General features: G+C 40.6%; 1 protein-coding gene across 3 annotated transcripts in view; it reads left to right on the top strand.

The window, feature by feature from the left end:
* Nucleotides 1–19,838, top strand: part of LOC135495768 (short transient receptor potential channel 4-associated protein-like) — a 390,467-nt gene that overhangs the window by 260,798 nt on the left and 109,831 nt on the right. For all 3 annotated transcript variants that reach the window (XM_064784679.1, XM_064784678.1, XM_064784676.1), the window contains one exon: nucleotides 17,596–17,641. In XM_064784679.1, the coding sequence (XP_064640749.1) occupies nucleotides 17,596–17,641 (46 nt within the window). The remainder of the gene's footprint in view (nucleotides 1–17,595; nucleotides 17,642–19,838) is intronic.

Genomic DNA, 19,838 nt, shown 5'->3' with positions numbered 1-19,838 from the left:
GAATAATATTATTCAGTGAAAAACTGGTGAAACTGGCCAGAAACTGTTCTCCCCATATCGGCTGAAAATGACATGCATTACATTACCCGAGGTGAGCACATGGTCCCTGAACCATTTCATTTTGTAAGATGAAACTATTCACTGCAAAAACTGCTCATATATTCATTTTGTCACAGACCTGAGAATCAGTTTGTCATAGTTCCATCAAAATTAGCCCAAATATAAAGCGTTCTAAGAACAGTTGAACTTTTACAATCTTTGTATAATTTTGGTTCATCAAAGTCACTATTTTCGAAAATAAACCATGCTTCCAGTCAGTGTAGTCCTAGCTACACTAAACAATGATATATATATTAAGCTTCGTATATATACTGGTAATTAATCTTCGACAGACTGCATTTTTTAGAATTAGGCTTGTTTATACACCTCTGGTTATGTAGTAATCACACAAAGCAGCAGTGACCCATATCCTCAACTCAAAGGAGGTGTAAAACCATGCTGTGCTCTGTTGGATTAGTAATAGGGAGGTCGGCTGATCTATGGAACAGCCTCCTTGCTATTGTTTGGGGTTGAGAAATAGGCTCATGATTCGGTCCAGAACAAGGGACAATCTTTGAGGGTAGACAACATATAATCCGAATCGGTATGAAGGGCTCTAGAAATGTAATGCTGCAGGACAAGCTGATATGTGCTGCCACCATTCGGGAAATTGCTAGAGTAACGACAGCCTGCTGAAACATGACCTCTTTGGCCTAGTGCAACTTGCACCTGAGCTAACAATATTCAAGGCAAGGCCTGTCATATTAAGACAATCTGAGATGGGGGAGGGGGTTCTTAACCGTCATTTTTGGCTCACCTCGAGGGGAGCCCTTGCGATCACCTGGTGTCCGTCGGTGGCCGTTAACACGGCACATTTTGTAACCGCTAAAGCTACTGACCTGAAACTTGATATATATGTCCCCCTTGGTGAAATCTCCTCACGTACCAATTTTCAGTCTGATCTCCTCCTCTGGTTGGCCACTAGAGGGCACAATATGAAAGAGAAAAACTGCAATAACTCCTATGATAGTGGTCGCAGCTCGCTGACATTTTTATGGTAGGTACCCCTAGTAAGGGGAAATCACATATCACACAAGCTTTTGGTTTCACCTACTTTTCAAGGTCACAGAGGTCAAAGTTTGCTAAATCACCGATAGGTGGCATGTTTCGATTCTATTTGAACTAGCAGGCAGCACGGTGTAAAAAAATTGTAGCTCCAATTAAAGTGGTGCTTAATATTTGAAGATCAGATGCCAGGAAATCGCATATATGGAGTCTTATCTTAAAAAATTTTCTGGGGGAGGCCCCCCAGACCCCCCGCCGTCACTTCGCACCTGCGGCGCTCACAATTTGGGCTTCGCCCTCAAAGTGCGCCCCCCTTTCGAAATATCCTGGATCCGCCCCTGACTAGGAGGTTTTCAACTAACTTTTTGCATAAATAATGACGTCGTGGTTGCTGAAAAGTCTCAGTGGCTTGAGATTTGAACTTTTTACAGATAGCAATGATGGATTTTGCTTTGGGCGTTTTTAGAAGAAGGGGTATTAAATTGTAGACAGTTGCTAATCATTTTCCAAGAGTAATCCATTTCTGACTTTGATTGCTAAATTGCTACTCGTTGAAAAAATGCGTTTCAAGCCTAGATGTCCCCAAACTGTTCACATTTCAACAGTAAGGGGTTTACGCACAGCCCGACACACCTGCACCTCACTGTGGCGGAGACTTCAGAGTGTGGCAAGACTCAACTCACAATTCTAGTTTTGATGATATTTGTATGATAGTTACTCTAAGCAACGATACATTACATGTAATACCGACTTTGGTTTGACCTATAAAAACTGTACATGTAGCATGTTTCTTAACCTGGATGAATTCTTTACCACCAAATATCTATGCGTCGACCACAAAAGCCCCTGGCCGTTTCATTTTAATAACTTTTTGGTTTCAGAATTCCCCATTCAGTCCTGATTTTTGGCTCACCGTAGGGGAGTCTATGTAATACCGCAGTGTCCGTCGTCCGTTGGGCGTCGTCCGTTGTCGTATCCTATTTCAAAAACAGTGGCATGTTTCTTAACCGCTAGGAACTTGAAACTTTGTACACAGCACCCCCTTGGTCAGGTGACCTCTGACACTGAATTTCGGTCCGATCTGATTCTCAACTTGGCCACCAGGGGGCCAAATGTCGATATCTAAAAAGTGTGATATCTCGCTTATTAGTGACTTGTTTTTGATGAAACTTGTGTTGTAGGTACTCATAGCAAATATACATCTTATATCATACGGGTTTTTAATTTGACCTACTTTTCAAGGTCACAGAGGTCATATGGCGTAAATTGGCCGTTAGATTGTAAACTATGGCACGTTTCTTAACCACTAAAGCTATAAACTTGAAACTTGGTACATATAACCCCCTATATCACATAGCCTCTGGTGCTGAATTTCAGTTTGATCTGATTCTCAACTTTGCCACCAGGGGGCCAAAAGTGGATATCTAAAAAGTGTGATATCTCGCTTATAAGTGACTTGTTTTCGATAAAATTTTTATGGTAGGTACTCTTAGGAAGAATACATCACATGTCTTACGGGTTTTCAATTTGACCTACTTTTCAAGGTCACAGAGGTCATATAGCGTAAATTGGCCGATAGAGTGTAAACTATGGCACGTTTCTTAACCACTAAAGCTATGAACCTGAAACTTAGTACATATAACCCCCTATATCACATAGCCTCTGGTGCTGAATTTCAGTTTGATCTGATCCTCAACTTTGCCACGAGGGGGCCAAAAGTGGAAATCTAAAAAGTGTGATATCTCGCTTACAAGTGACTTGTTTTCGATAAAATTTTTATGGTAGGTACTCTTAGGAAGAATACATCACATATCTCACGGGTTTTCAATTTGACCTACTTTTCAAGGTCACAGAGGTCATATGGCGTAAATTGGCCGTTAGAGTGTAAACTATGGCACGTTTCTTAACCACTAAAGCTATGAACTTGAAACTTGGTACATATAACCCCCTATATCACATAGCCTCTGGTGCTGAATTTCAGTTTGATCTGATTCTCAACTTTGCCACCAGGGGGCCAAAAGTGGATATCTAAAAAGTGTGATATCTCGCTTATAAGTGACTTGTTTTCGATAAAATTTTTATGGTAGGTACTCTTAGGAAGAATACATCACATGTTTTACGGGTTTTCAATTTGACCTACTTTTCAAGGTCACAGAGGTCATATGGCGTAAATTAGCTGTTAGAGTGTAAACTATGGTACGTTTCTTAACCAGTAAAGCTATGAACTTGAAACTTGGTGCATATAACCCCCTACATCAGATAACCTTTGATGCCGAATTTTGGCCTGATCTGATTCTTTATTTGGCCACCAGGGGGCCATAATGGAAAAAGGAAGAAGTGCAATATCTTGCTTATTTGAGTGAATTGTTTTCGATAAAATTTTTATGGCAGGGACTTCTAGCAAGGATACACCACATGTCCTACGATTTTTGGATTTGACCTCCTTTTCAAGGTCACAGAGGTCAAATGGCGTAAATTGGCCACACGTTTCTTAACTGCTGAAGCTATGAACTTGACAGTTGGTACATGTAACCCCCTACATCAGATAATCTCTGACACCGAATTTTGGCCTGATCTGATTCTTGATTTGGCCACCAGGGGGTCAAAACTAAAAAAGTAGGACGTGCAATATCTAGCTTATAAATGACTTTTTTTCGATGAATTTTTTATTGCAGGGACTCTTAGCAATCACACGATATTGATCTTGTTGATGTCATAGACAATTATTGGTTGGATCATAAACTTATATATACTGCCCTGTCTTATTACTTGACATCAATACACATCTAAAAAAAGTCTTCATGCCTGATTGTGTTCACCATATTCACCTCTAAACTAAGCATGATCCTGCCTACTAAAAGATGTATACGGTGAGCACAATGGCCCCTGGCCGTTTCATTTTAAATTTTCGACGACTTCTGTGACATGAAAATTTTTAAGAATTTTGCAGAATATTTTTTCAAGTCTTATGTGGGCGGGAAGGAGTCATCTTACCCCCTAACATCTATTGAAAGTTGTGTAGCGTTTGTTCTGAGGGTTCTGAAAATTGTTTTATAGGTTTAGTGTTTTATAGGTTTATGTGCACCTGCGCAGAAATCATGAAAACCACAGAAAATGAGTAAAACTTTGTTATCTTGATACAAATGCTATACTCATGCAGATGGTCATTATAATAATCTGGAAAAGATTATAAGATTCGGGAAAATACCTAAAATATTTCCAAAACTAGAAGGAAGGTATATAATGTCCATCCCTGACGACCCCCCCCCCCCTTCAATATTTGTTCAATTTTTTTGAAAATGTTCTGCAATTTTTCGGATAATTTTTTCAGGCATACTCCTACAATAATTATAATATCCAGTGTTCTCGCCAGGCCATTTAAATTTGAGCAGTGAAAATGCGCCCCGTCTAGAATTAGCCCGCCCTGTTAAATTTGCAGCCGCCCTCTTTAAATTCACCTCCGCCATGCTTAAATCCAAGCCAATAGTTACACAAACACAGCCGTAAATATCGCATATAAACATTCCGCCGTCACTCAACGATCATTATCCCACCGCAACTCGACTACCAGCCATCTCAATTACCCGATACAGCAGTACTACCATTACTATCCACGTGTTCCATCAGACGATTGTCGGCCAATAACAATCACCCGTAGCCTTGGCAACGAGGTCAAGGGAGTGGACAAAAGCGCACCTGTATGATCGGCTAGCGGCAGAGCGGGGCCGGTTGTTTTTAATTATGATAAAAAGAGATCGTAGACTAAACTAGTGTGCTTGCAGGTGGATGATAATAGCTGTCGGTGTAAAATCAGCAGTCTCTTTCAATTGATATACAGGGTACAACGGGATCAAACGAGAAGATATGTGAATTTTATTTGGCTTGGCGGGTGAAAAATCCGGCAAGGCGGCTGAGGATGGCAACTTGGCGGGCGAGTCACGGGAAATTTTCGGGATGGCGGCCTACGATCTACGCCTCTACAAATTTTTAATAAAGTTAACATTGTACATATATAGAATCGTCGATCATCATCATGTCATCATGAAGAAGCACAGGGCCTCCGCAGTTGGTTACTGCGCATCCGCGGGCTGCGGGATGCGCAGTTGGCTACTGCGCATCTATATTTGGCGCCGATATCTGGTTACAAAATACCATGTGCTTTGACGATGTCGGGGTCCGAGGAGCAAGCGGGGAGGGCAAGGGGGATCAAAAACTTTTTTTGGAACCAGTAAATTTTTTATTCGTACAACTTCACTTTTTTATCGTATAAACTGTCTTCAGGTGGTTATTTTATGTTGAGTGCCCGTACAAACACAACTTTTTATCTCTCCGTATAATATAGTGTACCCGACCGTACAGCGCTGCACGAACAACGGAAAACGTACAAAATACGGTTGAAACGTACAAGTAAACAGCCCTGCGTATGTAACGGTTTGAATACTAGTATTTATGTGGATACCCCGACATGCGTCCCTCCCGCCGACCGACGTGACGCGGCAAATTGCCGTGAAGCAAAATGTTTTGCCTGAAATTGCACCTCAGAGCATCTAGGTTTCAAAATTTTTCCGGTGGAGAGAGTACTGGTCAGATTTTTCAACTCCACCCATAAATGTATTATATTTCTCCGCAGCAGTTGGTTTCGTGACCTGACATTAACCATCAACACCATTACTGTCACGAAGACGTCTGTTGGTTATACCAGATGCATGAATACTACTCAGCAGTGTAATTGGTCTCTTGTCAGACCTGGCAATGGCAAGAACGTTGCTACACCGTTTGAAGATTGTTTCACCTCTCAAAAATTTCTTAATCTCCTGTGCGTTACTCCCCGCCTATTTTTTTCTGACAGTACCACCGCAACCAATGTCCCTTGCTTCTAAAGCAATCGGCAGTTCATAGCTTGTGAAGAAGTTGTCACAAAAGAGGTGATGTCCAGCTGGAAGTACTTCAGATCGTATGAGAACAACAGTCCTTCCTAGGTTCACTCCCACTGCATCGCCTTCCTTCCCAGTATACAATTTCCAATTGTAAACATAAGCTGACTTTGATCCTGCAAGTACCAAACCTTTTAGGCCCCATATGTGTGATTTCTTCAGTATGTACTGCTGCATGAAGATTCTACCCTTGATTGCAATTACACATTCATCTACTGATATGCATTTATTAATGTGAAAAGCTACCTGCAACGCATGCGCAAGGGTGTCAATCACTAATCTTACTTAGAGAGTACGATCATGACCAGGTTGACTACGGGGGATAGCCCTTGTATTATCAACGAGATGCAGGAACCTCATTAGGACAAAAAACCTATTTCTAGACATGATACTGCGAAAGCCTTTCATGTGAATCATTCAATCAGTTTCCCAGTAGGACCTGTAAATTGGTTGCTTATTTGTGCCCATCATAGTCATTACGGCAATAAATGCACGAATTTCACTTTCATCCGTGTCTTTCCAATTATAAATCTAAATGTTAATTTTCACACAATCAATGGAAAAAGTCTTTACCTTGACAGTTTCAGACAGTTGCACTGTCTTTCATCAGAAGTTTTGGTTCTGAGTTTCACCGCTAGGTGTAGCGGCCAAACTTTTGTCCCACTCGTGACTCAGTCTGTATCCCCCTCGTCTCTGTTCATGTTGGTGGTCTTGCATATCCAGATTGCCTCCTTAACCTATCTTGTGAATCTCGTAGATTCCTTCTCCACCACTTTACTACTGTCACAATCCATGCTATGATTGACTTGAGCAATGTGGTCTGTGATGGCAGATTTGTTCAAGTCATTTACAGACGATAGTCTATTCACACGAGTGTATCTATGGTCCTGTATTGTAGTTTGTCGGGTGTTTGTGAGGATAAATCTGAACAGTTTTTTGGCGGGTTGCCCAGCAACGATCCTAAACAACAAATGCGCACGCATTTAGATCATTCCCCAGAAATCAGAATATGAGAAATCAAAAGGGCGACAGAAAGAAAAGTTTACAAAACAACTCGAAGAAAAACAGGAACAACAGGACAGTGGATTTTCGATCTGTCAGGTAAACAGCTAAAAAAATGAGTAGTTAATAACTTTGCGGTTACTCCTGATGCTCCTGTTACTCCCATCAACAAACTCAAGAAGGAAGATACCATCATGATCCTTTATTGTCCCTACATCTTTCTGATGTTCTTTCAGTCTAGCCGAAACTTTAGACCTGTCTCCCGCTATATGAACTGTTACAATTGGCACAAGGGATTTGATGCAGTCTGTAGTATCAACCTTGTCCCATTTGTCCTTAGGATGAACCAACAATTATGCTGTGTGGTCTACATGCTGTAGCCATCCCAGCTTTTTAGCTACGCTGGCTTCCAGCGGAGCTTATGGTTTGTCCTGGAGCTGGCCGAAAGTAGTTCCAGCCAAATAGTTGCATTTTCATCCAAATTTGCTGTAGCTGGGCCAGAAAATGTGCCAGGATACCAATATTTTGAACTCTTGTTTCGATAGGATTATAGCTATTCAGAGCAGAAAGACTGAACGCCCCGTAATTGGCAGTAATTGGCAGATTTTAAGCTGGCAAAAGTGGCAAAATAGCCTCGATCCTACCTGTCTCTGTAATGTACTGGACGCGCTACCCATAAGGTATTGCTCTAAGGCATTGCAGCCGAGGCTGATAAAGTGATGGCCATTTTGCGAATGTATATAGAGTGTGTACGTTCACTTCAAAACATAGTTCCAATCTAAATTTTTCATAAAGATCAGTTAGAAAGTGGTATTTCCCTATATTTTGAATCTCATTTTCAACATGTCGTTTGTGGGGTTATTTTGTCTAATTCTTATTAATATTGCCGATAAAAGACACGTAGATTCATGCGCTCAATTCATCTACGTACGGTAGACGTTTTGACAGAAAACCAGGGTGAGTTTTCTCTGTATTTTCTCTTGATTTGCTAGGTACAATTGGCCATGACAACTGTTATTTGAAAAGTCATAGTATAGAATGACTCCCGTAGCTTGTTTACATAGGAAGTGTTACCGTTTTTGCTTTCTGTCTCGTTAAATTTGCTCAGTCATTGAGTCGAAGTCGAAGATCAAAACACACATGAACGCCATAGTACATTTTCTACACAAAACGGTGTTGCAAAAAATTCTTCCCAATCATCGTAATACTTCACAATTATCTATTACACATAAATATAACAACTACAGGAGAATGACTTTGAAATCCAGACAAAACTTTGTTATAAGAATAGCCTCTTTGTATTTATAAACATCATCGACATAATCAAAACAAACCCGAACGCTAGATAGTAGAAGAACAAACATGGCGGACCGCTTCACAAGAAGTTGACGTTTTCTCATGTTTCTGTCAAAATAACAGTGGTCAGAGTACACAAATAAGAGTACACAAATAATAGCGGCGAAGTAGTGTGCTAGAATTGCGAAGTGTTTTTAACGAACAATAAAACTGCCATTCTCAGTCTATGCTGCTACGGAAAACCGTGAGGAGCTGCATGAACTGGGCCTACATTATTTACCATACATTTCAGTTACATACCCGATACTGGTACATGAACAAATGCAATACACTGCAGCATATGTGCAGGGAAGTAAAGTATGCATTGCAAGCAATGTGTCCAAACTCTACCAAGATGAACGTTAGTAAATAAGGGTGAACTTTTTCAAATTTAACTTTATTTTATTCCCCCCTCCCCCACCAGTTCACTAGTTTTTCACAAAAGTTTTGATATTTTTTTGTACATTTATGTTTCACCTTATCACCAACATGAACAGCTTAGCCATACAGGGTTGTATATCCTCTCACAGTTTTCGCGTATCAGCACAGACTACTCATTGTTTTTGTAACATAATCGGGAATGTTAATAACAAATATCTTATTTTGATGGTGTTTTTTTACTAAGTGCTATTTTTTCTCATGTTTACAGGATGATGCAGTCTGTTATCTACGAGTCATTCCGGTGGTGTCCACTGGCAAAGTGGTGTTGCTGTGCATGCTGTGGAACTGGTGACACGAAACCAATCAACCAGTCAGCCATGAGATTGACAGTATCGGGAAAGAAGATGCTGTATCTTAGCTGATTTGTCCTTCACGTTTTGGTCTTATTTTACTGTATTATACAAGTTGATTGAATAAAGAAGCCTTATAATATTAAAACTTGCCTATTAAACCTAAACTCTTGAACATGCAACCTTTAGCCCTTATGCAAGTGTCATGCTTTTAGGTCGAGTTAAAATTCCTACCCCTTTACTGTCGCGCTCGACCCTGGGTCGAGAGAGAGGGTAACGCCTCAGAAAATAAATTATCCACGGCGCAATTGGAGTCCTTTATGTTTAGTTTATCTGCCAGTGTAAAGACGGCACTGCGTCTGATCATTTGATACCAGAAACCAAATTGTTTCTACATGAAAATTTCCCGCAACTTGCAACTGAAAGTCAAGCATCTTTTCAGAAGAGGTCAGGCAAGGGGTAAGGTGATGTGAGAGACGTCATCATGCCTCATGTCACAATCAAGTAAGAGACTGCATGGTCGCCTGAATGATATGAGACAAAAGGGTGATGTCAAAATCAAGTAAGTGACCACATTGTAGCGTGATCGATATAAGAGAAGAGCGTGATGTATGAGACGTTATCATGCCTGATATCACAATCAAGTAAGACTTCATTGTAGCCTAATTGATATAAGAGAAGCGGGCGATGAAAGAGACGTCATCATGCCTCGTGTCACAATCAAGTAAAGCTAAGCGCACACGGGCGACAAAATGACAAAAAAACCTGAAAACATTTGTTTTCAAATATTTTTTCACAATTTGTTGCCCGTCTGCGGGCGACAAAAACAAATGTTTTTGAAACAGTTTTCGAATATTAAACATGCAATATATTTTTGACCTAGTCAAAATGTTTTTCGTCAAAACGTCGCGCGTTTGCGGGTGACTGCAACGAAACGTAAAACATTTTTTGCGTCATCATCGTCATTAGCCAATCACGATGACGTTCAGCGTCATGTGATACCAACCAAGCCAGGTCAAAATTGCAGCGCCAATTTTAAACGAAACGGGGTTGATTGTGGATGAAGAATCGGAATTGCATGAATTAATATGGACGACTGAGCTCGAGGGCAGGTTGGTCGAGCTGTGGCAGGAAAGGCCTGCTCTGTTCGAGGTGACCTCGCCGCAGTTGTACCCTGGCTTCTAAATCAAAAGTAGATGTTACATTAATTGGAGGTGACTTTAATGCTAGGAATAAACTATGGTGGGACGGGGATGTTAATACGTGTGAAGGCTCTCAGTTGTTTGATTTATCTGTTAAACATCAACTGTCCCAGTTTATTCATGAACCTACCAGGATCACTGACAGTTCCAAATCTTGTATTGATCTGGTTTTCAGTAATGTTCCTGGGTATGTGCTGGACGCAACGGTTGAAGCCCCAATTGCCATGTCTGATCATAGTTCTACTATTGTTTCCTTGGACTTCTCTAAACCAGTGACTGACACTCCTACAACCAAAACAATCTGGAGCTATTCGAGGGTACACATTGATGCCCTAAATGCTGCTGTCGCTGACAATGATTGGGAAAGAGTGTTTATTGGCAACGATGTAAATGACATCACTTCCTCTTTTGTTGAGGCGTTATCCAGTATATTCAATGAGCAGATACCGCATCATGACAAAGTTATCAGAGCTAAGGACATGCCGTGGTTCTCCAGTAGGATTAAGAAAGCTGTAAATAAACGGGACAAAATGTATAGGAAACTTGTAAGGAACAATAGTATTGGCAATTTTGCTCGATACAAAGATTGTGCCAAGTGTGTGTCTGACCTAGTTACTTCAGCTAAGAAGACATTTCATGAAAATGTATGTAAGTCTCTTGATACCAGTTCGTCCAGCAGCAAAAACTATTGGCATACTATTAAGCAACTGCTCGGTAAAAAGTTTGCCTCTGGTATCCCATGTATTGTTCACAATGATAATATGTATGTTTCCCAGCAGGAAAAGTGCCAGCTATTCTTGGAACAGTTTATGGTCAAATTTCATCATGACCACAATGAGGTCTTGTCCCCTGTTTTCCCTGCAAGGACAATGGCATCAATTAGTGACCTGAGGACCACTGAACTCGAGGTCAGAAAACTTCTATTGGACTTGGACGTCTCAAAACAAGGCGGCGTCGATGGTGTAACAAATAAAATGCTCAAACTTGTAGCTTCTTCTCTTGCAAAACCACTGTCTGAGTTATTTAATGTCCTCCTACAGCATGGCAGTTTTCCTGATTGTTGGAAATTAGGCATCATAGTGCCGATCTATAAGAATAAAGGGAGTAAGTCATGTCCTTCTAATTACCGTCCTGTTACCCTGCTAAACTCCATGTCTAAGTTGTTTGAAAAGGTTGTGTACTCATCTATGTATGATCATTTGCAGCTCAATGAGCTTTTATTCAAACGTCAATCTGGCTTTCTTCCTGGTCATAGTACTGATAAGCAGCTTCTAAGTATTGTAAATATGATTCTTTCAAATTCTGAAAATGGTATGGAAACTAGAGGGGTTTTTCTTGATATTGCGGGGGCCTTTGATGCTGTTCCGCATTTTCTTCTCCTTCAAAAGCTTAAGGCCTATGGTATAAGGGGAAAACTTCTTGAACTGCTCAGGTCGTACCTTTCAAACCGCAAGGTTAAGGTAAAGATCGAAAGTTCTTCTTCGGATCTGAGCCCGACAGGTTATATAAATAGTGGTGTTCCACAGGGTTCTATACTTGGCCCGCTCCTCTTCTTATTGTATATTAATGATCTAAGTGATGTTGTTAAAAATTGTATCTTGTATCTTTATGCTGATGACAGTTCTTTATTTCTCCCGGCCTTGCCGAATTCCATTGACGAAACCCATACTCTTATTCAAAATGACCTTCACAATTTGTCAGTTTGGTCGGATGTGTGGAAACTTGATTTTAAAGCGTCAAAAAGCAAAGAGGTCATATTTCACTCTCCTCGTAAAACTATCAATAACCATCCACCTCTGTCTTTGGGTACGGGAGTTATTCCAAGGGGCGCATTCCATAAGCACCTTGGTGTTACACTTGATGAGTGTTTGACTTTTAGCATGCATATCAACAATATTGTAGTAAAATGTAACAACATGTTAAATCCACTGAAGGCTTTGAAGTTTACGGTTCAATCAAGGCATCTTGAACGCATGTATCTATCATTTATATTACCTCATCTTGAATATGGATCTATTATATTTGACTTTACCAATCAGGGTCTACTTTCTCAATTAGATAAAATCCATTATAGGGGTGCCATTATAGTCAGTGGTTGTATTTATGGGACTAACACCCAAAAGGTTTTAAAATGTTTGGATTGGATGTCACTTTCTGCTCGGCGTAGGGAAAAAAGATTGGTGCTTATGTATGAGGTACAACACAATTTGGTACCATGTTATGTCAATGAAATCTTTGACATTTATCGTAATCGGGCGCCTCCTGGCCGTTTAAGGACTCAGCGAGACTATGTACTTCCCCCAAGATCATCTGCAAGATTTAGTAAGTCAACTATGCCATGTGTAATTAGAGATTGGGAGTCTGTGCCTGTCAATATAAAAAACTGCTTCTCAAGAAACTCATTTAAATACAATATCCGAATTTTTCTGAGAGGTAAACATAACCTTCTTACTTCTACAAAATTGGCTCTTACTCGTAAAAATGAACTTTCACTCAATAGGACAAGGTGTGACTTAGTTTTTCGGTGTCACTTTTATTCCCACAATTTTACCAACGTTTTAAGTCCATCTTGTGATTGCGGGGCTCACTCCCAATCTACTAAACACCTTCTCTTTAATTGCCCTTTATTAAATGATTTACGTAACGATTTCTTGAATGATCCTGGTTTGCTGCCACACCTTACTTCTGTTAGGTTTTTCAATCTTCGTGTTGATGAGAGGCTCCATTTTCTTCTTAATGGTCAATTTTCATTGGACCTTACTTCAAACAGGCTTGTTGTAGAAAAAACAGCCACTTTTCTCAGTAATATTATCGCCTTTTCTGGTAACTAGTGCCAGATCAATGGAACCCCTCATCAATCACTACCTTTGTACAAACTATAACTATTTGTGTTACTTTACCTTTACTTGCATCCCTTTCTTTCTATTCAAAGTACCTTATCTTGATTCAACTTGTTCTTTGTATACCATTGTAACCAGGGCTATTAATGCTTTCAGCCTAAGCCCTGGCAATTGTCTCAATATGTAATTTTGTTTATTTGGATTTAATAAATAATAATAATAATAATAATAAATAATAATAACCTCGCCGCTCTACAGCGATAAGAACAGGCAGTATGCCGCAATTACTGAAATAGCAAAGACCCTAGAGATCGGCCGCCATCTTGGAATACGCGGGTGTGACCGGGGTGTGATGCATGGCGCAACCATGGTTACCCCTTGTTTTTGACGTGACCGTGTCATTTTGTCTCCCGTGTACGAGTGATTGAAACAAACACGACAAAGACGCAAAACATTTCGAAAACAACTGAAAACAAATGTTTTCAGTTTCGCTGTGATTTTGTCGCCCGTGTGCGCTTAGCTTAAGAGACCGCATTGTAGCCTGATTGATATGAGAGTAGAGAGGGTGATGTTAGAGACGGCATCGAGCCTCATGTCACAATCTAGAGAGTGCATTGTAGCCTCATGGAGGGAATAGGGCAGTGTCACAAGAACTAATCTAAACTCAAGGTAATGAAGGAAAGATTTGCACTGATCTACTTTTATGACCTTCTGCCCTACTTTAAGACTGTTATAGCTAAAGTAGTCGTGTTTAGTATCGAATTAAAGATAATGAACAGTAGGCTTTCATTACCAACTGACCTACTTGGAGACGGTTACAGCGAAAGGTGTCATCCATGTTTGATATCAAACTGAAAGTGTTTAAGAGTAGGTTTACCCTGATATACTTTGATGACTCACTAAACAACTTCAACACCATTAAAGGAAGGCAGTAGCGTTAATGGTATGAAACTAAAGGTATTGAAAGAGCAGTTTTGTGCTGTCCTGCTTAAACACAGTTGCAGCAAAGGCACTGAAGGTATTGAAGAGCGGATGTGACAAAAGAACCCCTCAACTACTTCATTCACTGCAGTTCAAATAAAACCTTCACAACTGTCATCCACCCTAGGGGCCAAATTCATTAGACATGTGTAACTTCTCCCTGATTAGTTATAGGGCCTATTCATATTCTGTGAAGATTTACATGAAGGACCTGAATCTGTCTATTCAGTAGTTAAACGCTGTTTTAAGCTGAACGCCCTTCATGAATTCGGCCCCATTGGTCTAAGCTTGATTCCATCTAGTCTGTCCACATAGGTCTCCCTATCTACCATAAACCTACATTCTGGTACTCGCATATACTACTTGCTACATTTTCTTGCCATTCATCTCATTCCTTGCTATTAAATTCCGCCAGCGTAGCTACTCAGGCCGCCTGGCCTCTAGTCTCATATACCGTTCTATAGTCTCAGTGACTCCTTGTACATAAGGGAGGACAGCCATGGTCCGGCCTGCTTTCAGGATTCTGAGTGTTCTTTTTCTTAGGATTGTCCTTACTGACCTTCTGTTTCGCCACTTTTGCTGTAACACGATTGAAAGACCAATTAGGGTAGCCACATCTGCCCAGTGCTGTGCGTATGTGTTTATCCTCACTATTTTTGTCACTCTTCGGAAACAATGTTGTTTTTTCGGTCGAACGATGTTCTGATAACAGATAGTTTTTGGTTGAAGGCATGGTGCGAGTGGAAATTAAGATACTGGTCCGTATGGGTGTTCTTATGGTATATAGTGGTCTGGAGACTTCCGACCTCTTTTCTCATTACCTGGACGTCGAGGAAGGGAAGGTGGCCATCACTTTCCTCTTCGTACGTAAACTTGATGTTACCCGAGCGGTCTATAGAATTGAAATTTTCTGTGAGTTGTTGTGCACTCCCCCTTTTTACTATCTCAAAAATATCGTCTGCATACCGTTTCCAAAACCTGGGTCTAATGTCATTGGGTGCCGTAGCAACTGCTTTCTGTTTGAGCCATCGCGACGATCGGGGACACTGGACCAACTATCGCTGCGCCAAACTTTTGGCTATAAATGGTGCCCCGGAATGACAAGTATGTGGTGGTTAGTACAAACTCCAATAACTCAATGACGTCCTCTACTGACAAGTTAGCCCTTTCTGGTGAAGACTTATCCTCCTTGAGGCGCCCCTTGATGATGTCTAGTGCATCTGATATCGACGTGTTTGTGAATAAGGAGACAACATCATTTCATCCTCGGCTAGGTCTACCTCTGTCAACTGTTTATACAAATCATTGGAGTTCTCGATGTGATGTTAAGTTTCCCACTAGTGGTGAGAGGAGATCTGCTAAACTCCTCGACACATTATAACCTATGGTACAGGTATAGTCGACTATGGGCCTGAACGGGTTTCCTGGTTTGTGGATTTTTTTTCTTACAATATATCCAAGGGACATTTTCAGCTGTTGGAAAAAGATAGTCATATTGCTGGAATGTAATCTTGTTCTCACTCTTGAAACGTTTAAGAATATCCATAAGCCTGCATTTCTATCTAGCTGTAGGATCTTGCTTGAGTTTCTCATAAGTTTTCTCATCACTTTGCATGTCAGTCAGTAGCTTTCCCCTTGTTGGTTGGTAGGATCAGGATGGTATCTTCCTTTTTGAGTCTGTTGATGGCTTCAGACTTCAAACTTGTCTTCTTTGGAGACCTTGGGTTTGGGGGGTTTTGCGATGGACATATACGTTGCAACTTATTACCTCAAATGCTCAGCTTTAGCCAGGGGGAGCGATTTGCATGCAAGTTCTGTGGCAGTAATAAAAATTCTCCACAGGAATATGCCTCAGAAGTTACTGCGAAATTTAAACCCTTAGCCAAAACTGATTGTTCTGTGTTGCTAAGCTTATGCTGAGAGACATTTTAATATTACTCAGCATAAAGACAAGGGTAGTTAAAACTACCCGTTTTTTTAGCTGTTTACCTGACAGATCGATGGATCCACTGACCTGTTGTTCGTGTTTTCGTTCGAGTAGTTTTGTAAACTTTTCTTTCTGGCGCCCTTTTGATTTTGGAATGATTTGGGAATGATCTTAATGTGCGCGGATGTTGTTTAGGATCGTTGCTAGGCAACCCGGCAACAAACTTTTCAGATTTATCCTCAGAAACACTTGACAAACTACAATAAAGGACCATAAATACACTCGTGTGAATAGACTATCGTCTCTAACTGATTTCAAACAAATCTGCCATCACAGACCGCGTTGCTCAAGTCAATCATAGCATCGATTGGGACAATAGTAAAGTGGTGGAGAAGAAATCTACGAGATTTACAAGATGGGTTAAGAAGGCAATCTGGATACGTAAGACCACTAACATGAATAGAGACGAGGGGGGATACAGACTGAGTCACGAGTGGGACGAAAGTTTGGCCGCTACACCTAGCGGTGAAACTCAGAACCAAAACTTCTGATGAAAGACAGTGCAACTGTCTGAAACTGTCAAGGTAAAGACTCTTTCCATTGATTGTGTGAAAATTAACATCTGGATTTATAGACTCACAATCAGATGAATAGTCTTAATGATATTTCCCTATTACTTTTTGTTGTTTCATCTCCATTCTTTCTAATCACTGTGCTAATTGCCTCATGGGGGGTGGTGGGGGGGGGGGGCTTGTGCCAATGGGGAGGGATAGGCCCAGGCACTGGGGCTACAGGAGCAACATCATAGTGATCATCATCTGATATATCATTATCAACAGACCCAACACTTGGGACATAATCACTGTCAATGTTTACATCATAATCACCTCCATCCCTACTCAAATTGTCAATACTATCAGACCCATGTACACAGTCATGTGCATTTATATCAGGATGTGCATGCATTTCATCATCATTTGATTCGGAATAATTGTCCGACAAACTTGGTTCAGAGCCCTGTTAACTCTCCACACCAGAGTCCTCATCAGCAAAAATCTCTTCCAGGACATCGTCTACACAATTAGCATTTCGCTTTTTGCTTTTACGCGACAAAAATCCAGCGTTTTGACAAGTTTTTGATGATAATTTTCACGGTTTTCCAACCGTGCGATCAACATGCTGTTATGAGAAAAGGTATTCCCCAAAATCTTGGAATTCCCCATCGAGTGTGTATGAAAGGCAAATGTTTTCATAGGCGGAACGGCGATGTTAGTAACGAGTGCATGCATTTTGACTGGAGTCGAAATCCGGACTGAACAGGTTAATACATAAAACATTGATAACTTAGGTTGTAACACTGGTAGAGGTTAAATATGTCCTACTCCATAATGTGTATTAAGGAACTCTACAGTTTTACCACATTGTGAGAACCCTACCTCCATAAAAGGGATCTGGCAGCTTTGGGTTATTTTTATCAAATTGTTTGTTATAGATGGACCTTTCATTCGCCATTATTCAAAATTCTTGGTCTCATTTCAGAAAAGGCTGGTGCTCTCAAAGTAGCAAATCTGGATGATACACAAAAGTAAGTGACACAAATTGATTCAACTAAGAAACAGTGTAATCTAAGGTGAACACTGGCCAGTGTTGCACCGATACAGTCAACAACTCATAAATGAAGTGGTGCGTAGTCAGTGGAGAAGTTTCGTAACTTCATGCTTTTTATATAATATATATATGTCTATATAATACCGCAGTGTCCTGCGGCCGTTGTCCTCCGTCTGTATCCTGATAAAGAAGAGTGGCACATTTCTTAAATTATGAACTTTTTACACATGAACCCCTCGGTCTGGTGAACTCTGAAACTGAATTTCGTCCAAAATGATCCTCGACTTTGCCATCAGGTGAAAACCTAAAAAGGGTGATATCTCGCTTATAAGCTACTCCTTTTCGATAAAAAGTGTTATGGTAGGTACTCCTAGCAAGGATACATCTCATATCATTCAGGTTTTTGGTTTGACTTAAGTCTCTCGAATAACGGGTCGGGTAACTAGGAAACATATGGTTTCAACATCAAGACCACCAGGCGTTTCAAAGACGTTGCGGCAGAGCTCTCTTGGGTCATGTGTTGACCCAAGCCAATTCCGTACAACAGGGACTTGAACAATTTCCTCGATAAGCTGAAAAGAGGCATTACAATTTTACCGTTTTAAAGCAAACGCTACCTTCAAATTCAATGATTTCTATAAAACTATTTAGATATAGTTTCAAAGACAACATTGATATAAAAGCAATATGTTTTGTGTTTTTACTTTCCAACAGTTTTTCGAAGTAGTGATGACACTGATATGAGAATAATTTTCGAAAAGCGTTTTTCTACTACATCATTACATATTTGTGTGGTTAGCAGTTTAGTATGTTTTCGGTGCTGAATAGACCATTTAACGGTATCATATGGTTGATTGTAATCTGATGGGATATTTGTATCTTATTAATTTTGACTGACTACAATGAGTTTCATAGCAGGTTTAATTTCGCGTTCGTGGTAAAAAACCGGAGAAGTGTGAAAATATGCAAAATGCCTCGACTTTTGTGGTCAAACGTTGTCATATTTAGAAATCACTTTTTTTTAAATCAAATTTGTCTGATTTGATGATTGGATATTTGATTGGTTTGTGATTTTGAAGCCCACTTTCTTGGTTTTTAGCTCACCTCTTAGCAGAGGTGAGCTTATCCCATACCGTGGCGTCCGTCGTCCGTCGTCGTCGTCGTCGTCGTCGTCGTCCGTCGTCGTCCGTCGTCCGTTAGCAGGGCACGTTTCGTAACTGTTAGAGCTATTGAGTTGAAACTTGGGACACATGTACCCTTATGTAATGACACCTTGGAGACCATGTTTCGGTCCGATTCGTTTCATGGTTTGGCCACCAGGGGGCCAAACGTTAAAAGTGAAAATATGCAATATCTCCCTTAATAGTAGTCGGGAAATTTTGAAAAAAATATGGTAGGTACTTCTAGCAAAGGTGCATCATATATCCTCCGGATTTTTGATTTGACCTCCTTTTCAAGGTCACAGAGGTCAAATGGTGTAAATTGGCCGTTGGGATGTAACGATGGCACGTTTCTAAACTGCAATGACTATTGATACCAAATTTGGTACACATTTACCCCTTAGTCAGGTGATCTCAGGGACCGAAGTTTGGTCCAATATGATTCACCACTTGACCACCAGGGGGCAAAATCCAAAAACCTTAAAAATGTGATTATTCCTTAACCTCTTGCCCGATCGCCACCAATTTGATAACATGGGTACATCTAACCACCATACAGTATATGTCACACAGGTTTTTAATTTGACCTTCTTGTCAAGGTCACAGAGGTCAAATGGCGTAAATTCGCCGTCAGGCCGTAACTATGGCACGTTTCTTAACTGCAATGACTATTGATCACAAATTAAGTACACATGTACCCCTTGGTCAGGTGATCTCAGGTACCGAAGTTTGGTGCAATCTGATTTGCCGTTTGGCCTCCAGGGAGGGGGCCAAATCCTAAATTCTTGAAAATGCCATTATTCCTAGTAATGACTTGCCCGATTGGCACCAATTTTATATCATAGGTACATCTAATTCTAACAACCATTCAATGTGTCACCCGGGTCTTCTTTGATTTGACCTACTTTTCAAGGTCACAGAGGTCGAATGTACTGTAAATTGGCCATTTTGGGGAAATTGTAATTGCTTGGACCTACCTCAAACCTAACACTACATGACACAATACCATGCTCT

Source organism: Lineus longissimus, chromosome 11 (assembly GCF_910592395.1).
Source record: "Lineus longissimus chromosome 11, tnLinLong1.2, whole genome shotgun sequence".
Classification (NCBI taxonomy): domain Eukaryota; kingdom Metazoa; phylum Nemertea; class Pilidiophora; order Heteronemertea; family Lineidae; genus Lineus; species Lineus longissimus.
This window is presented reverse-complemented; position numbering and strand designations above follow the sequence as displayed.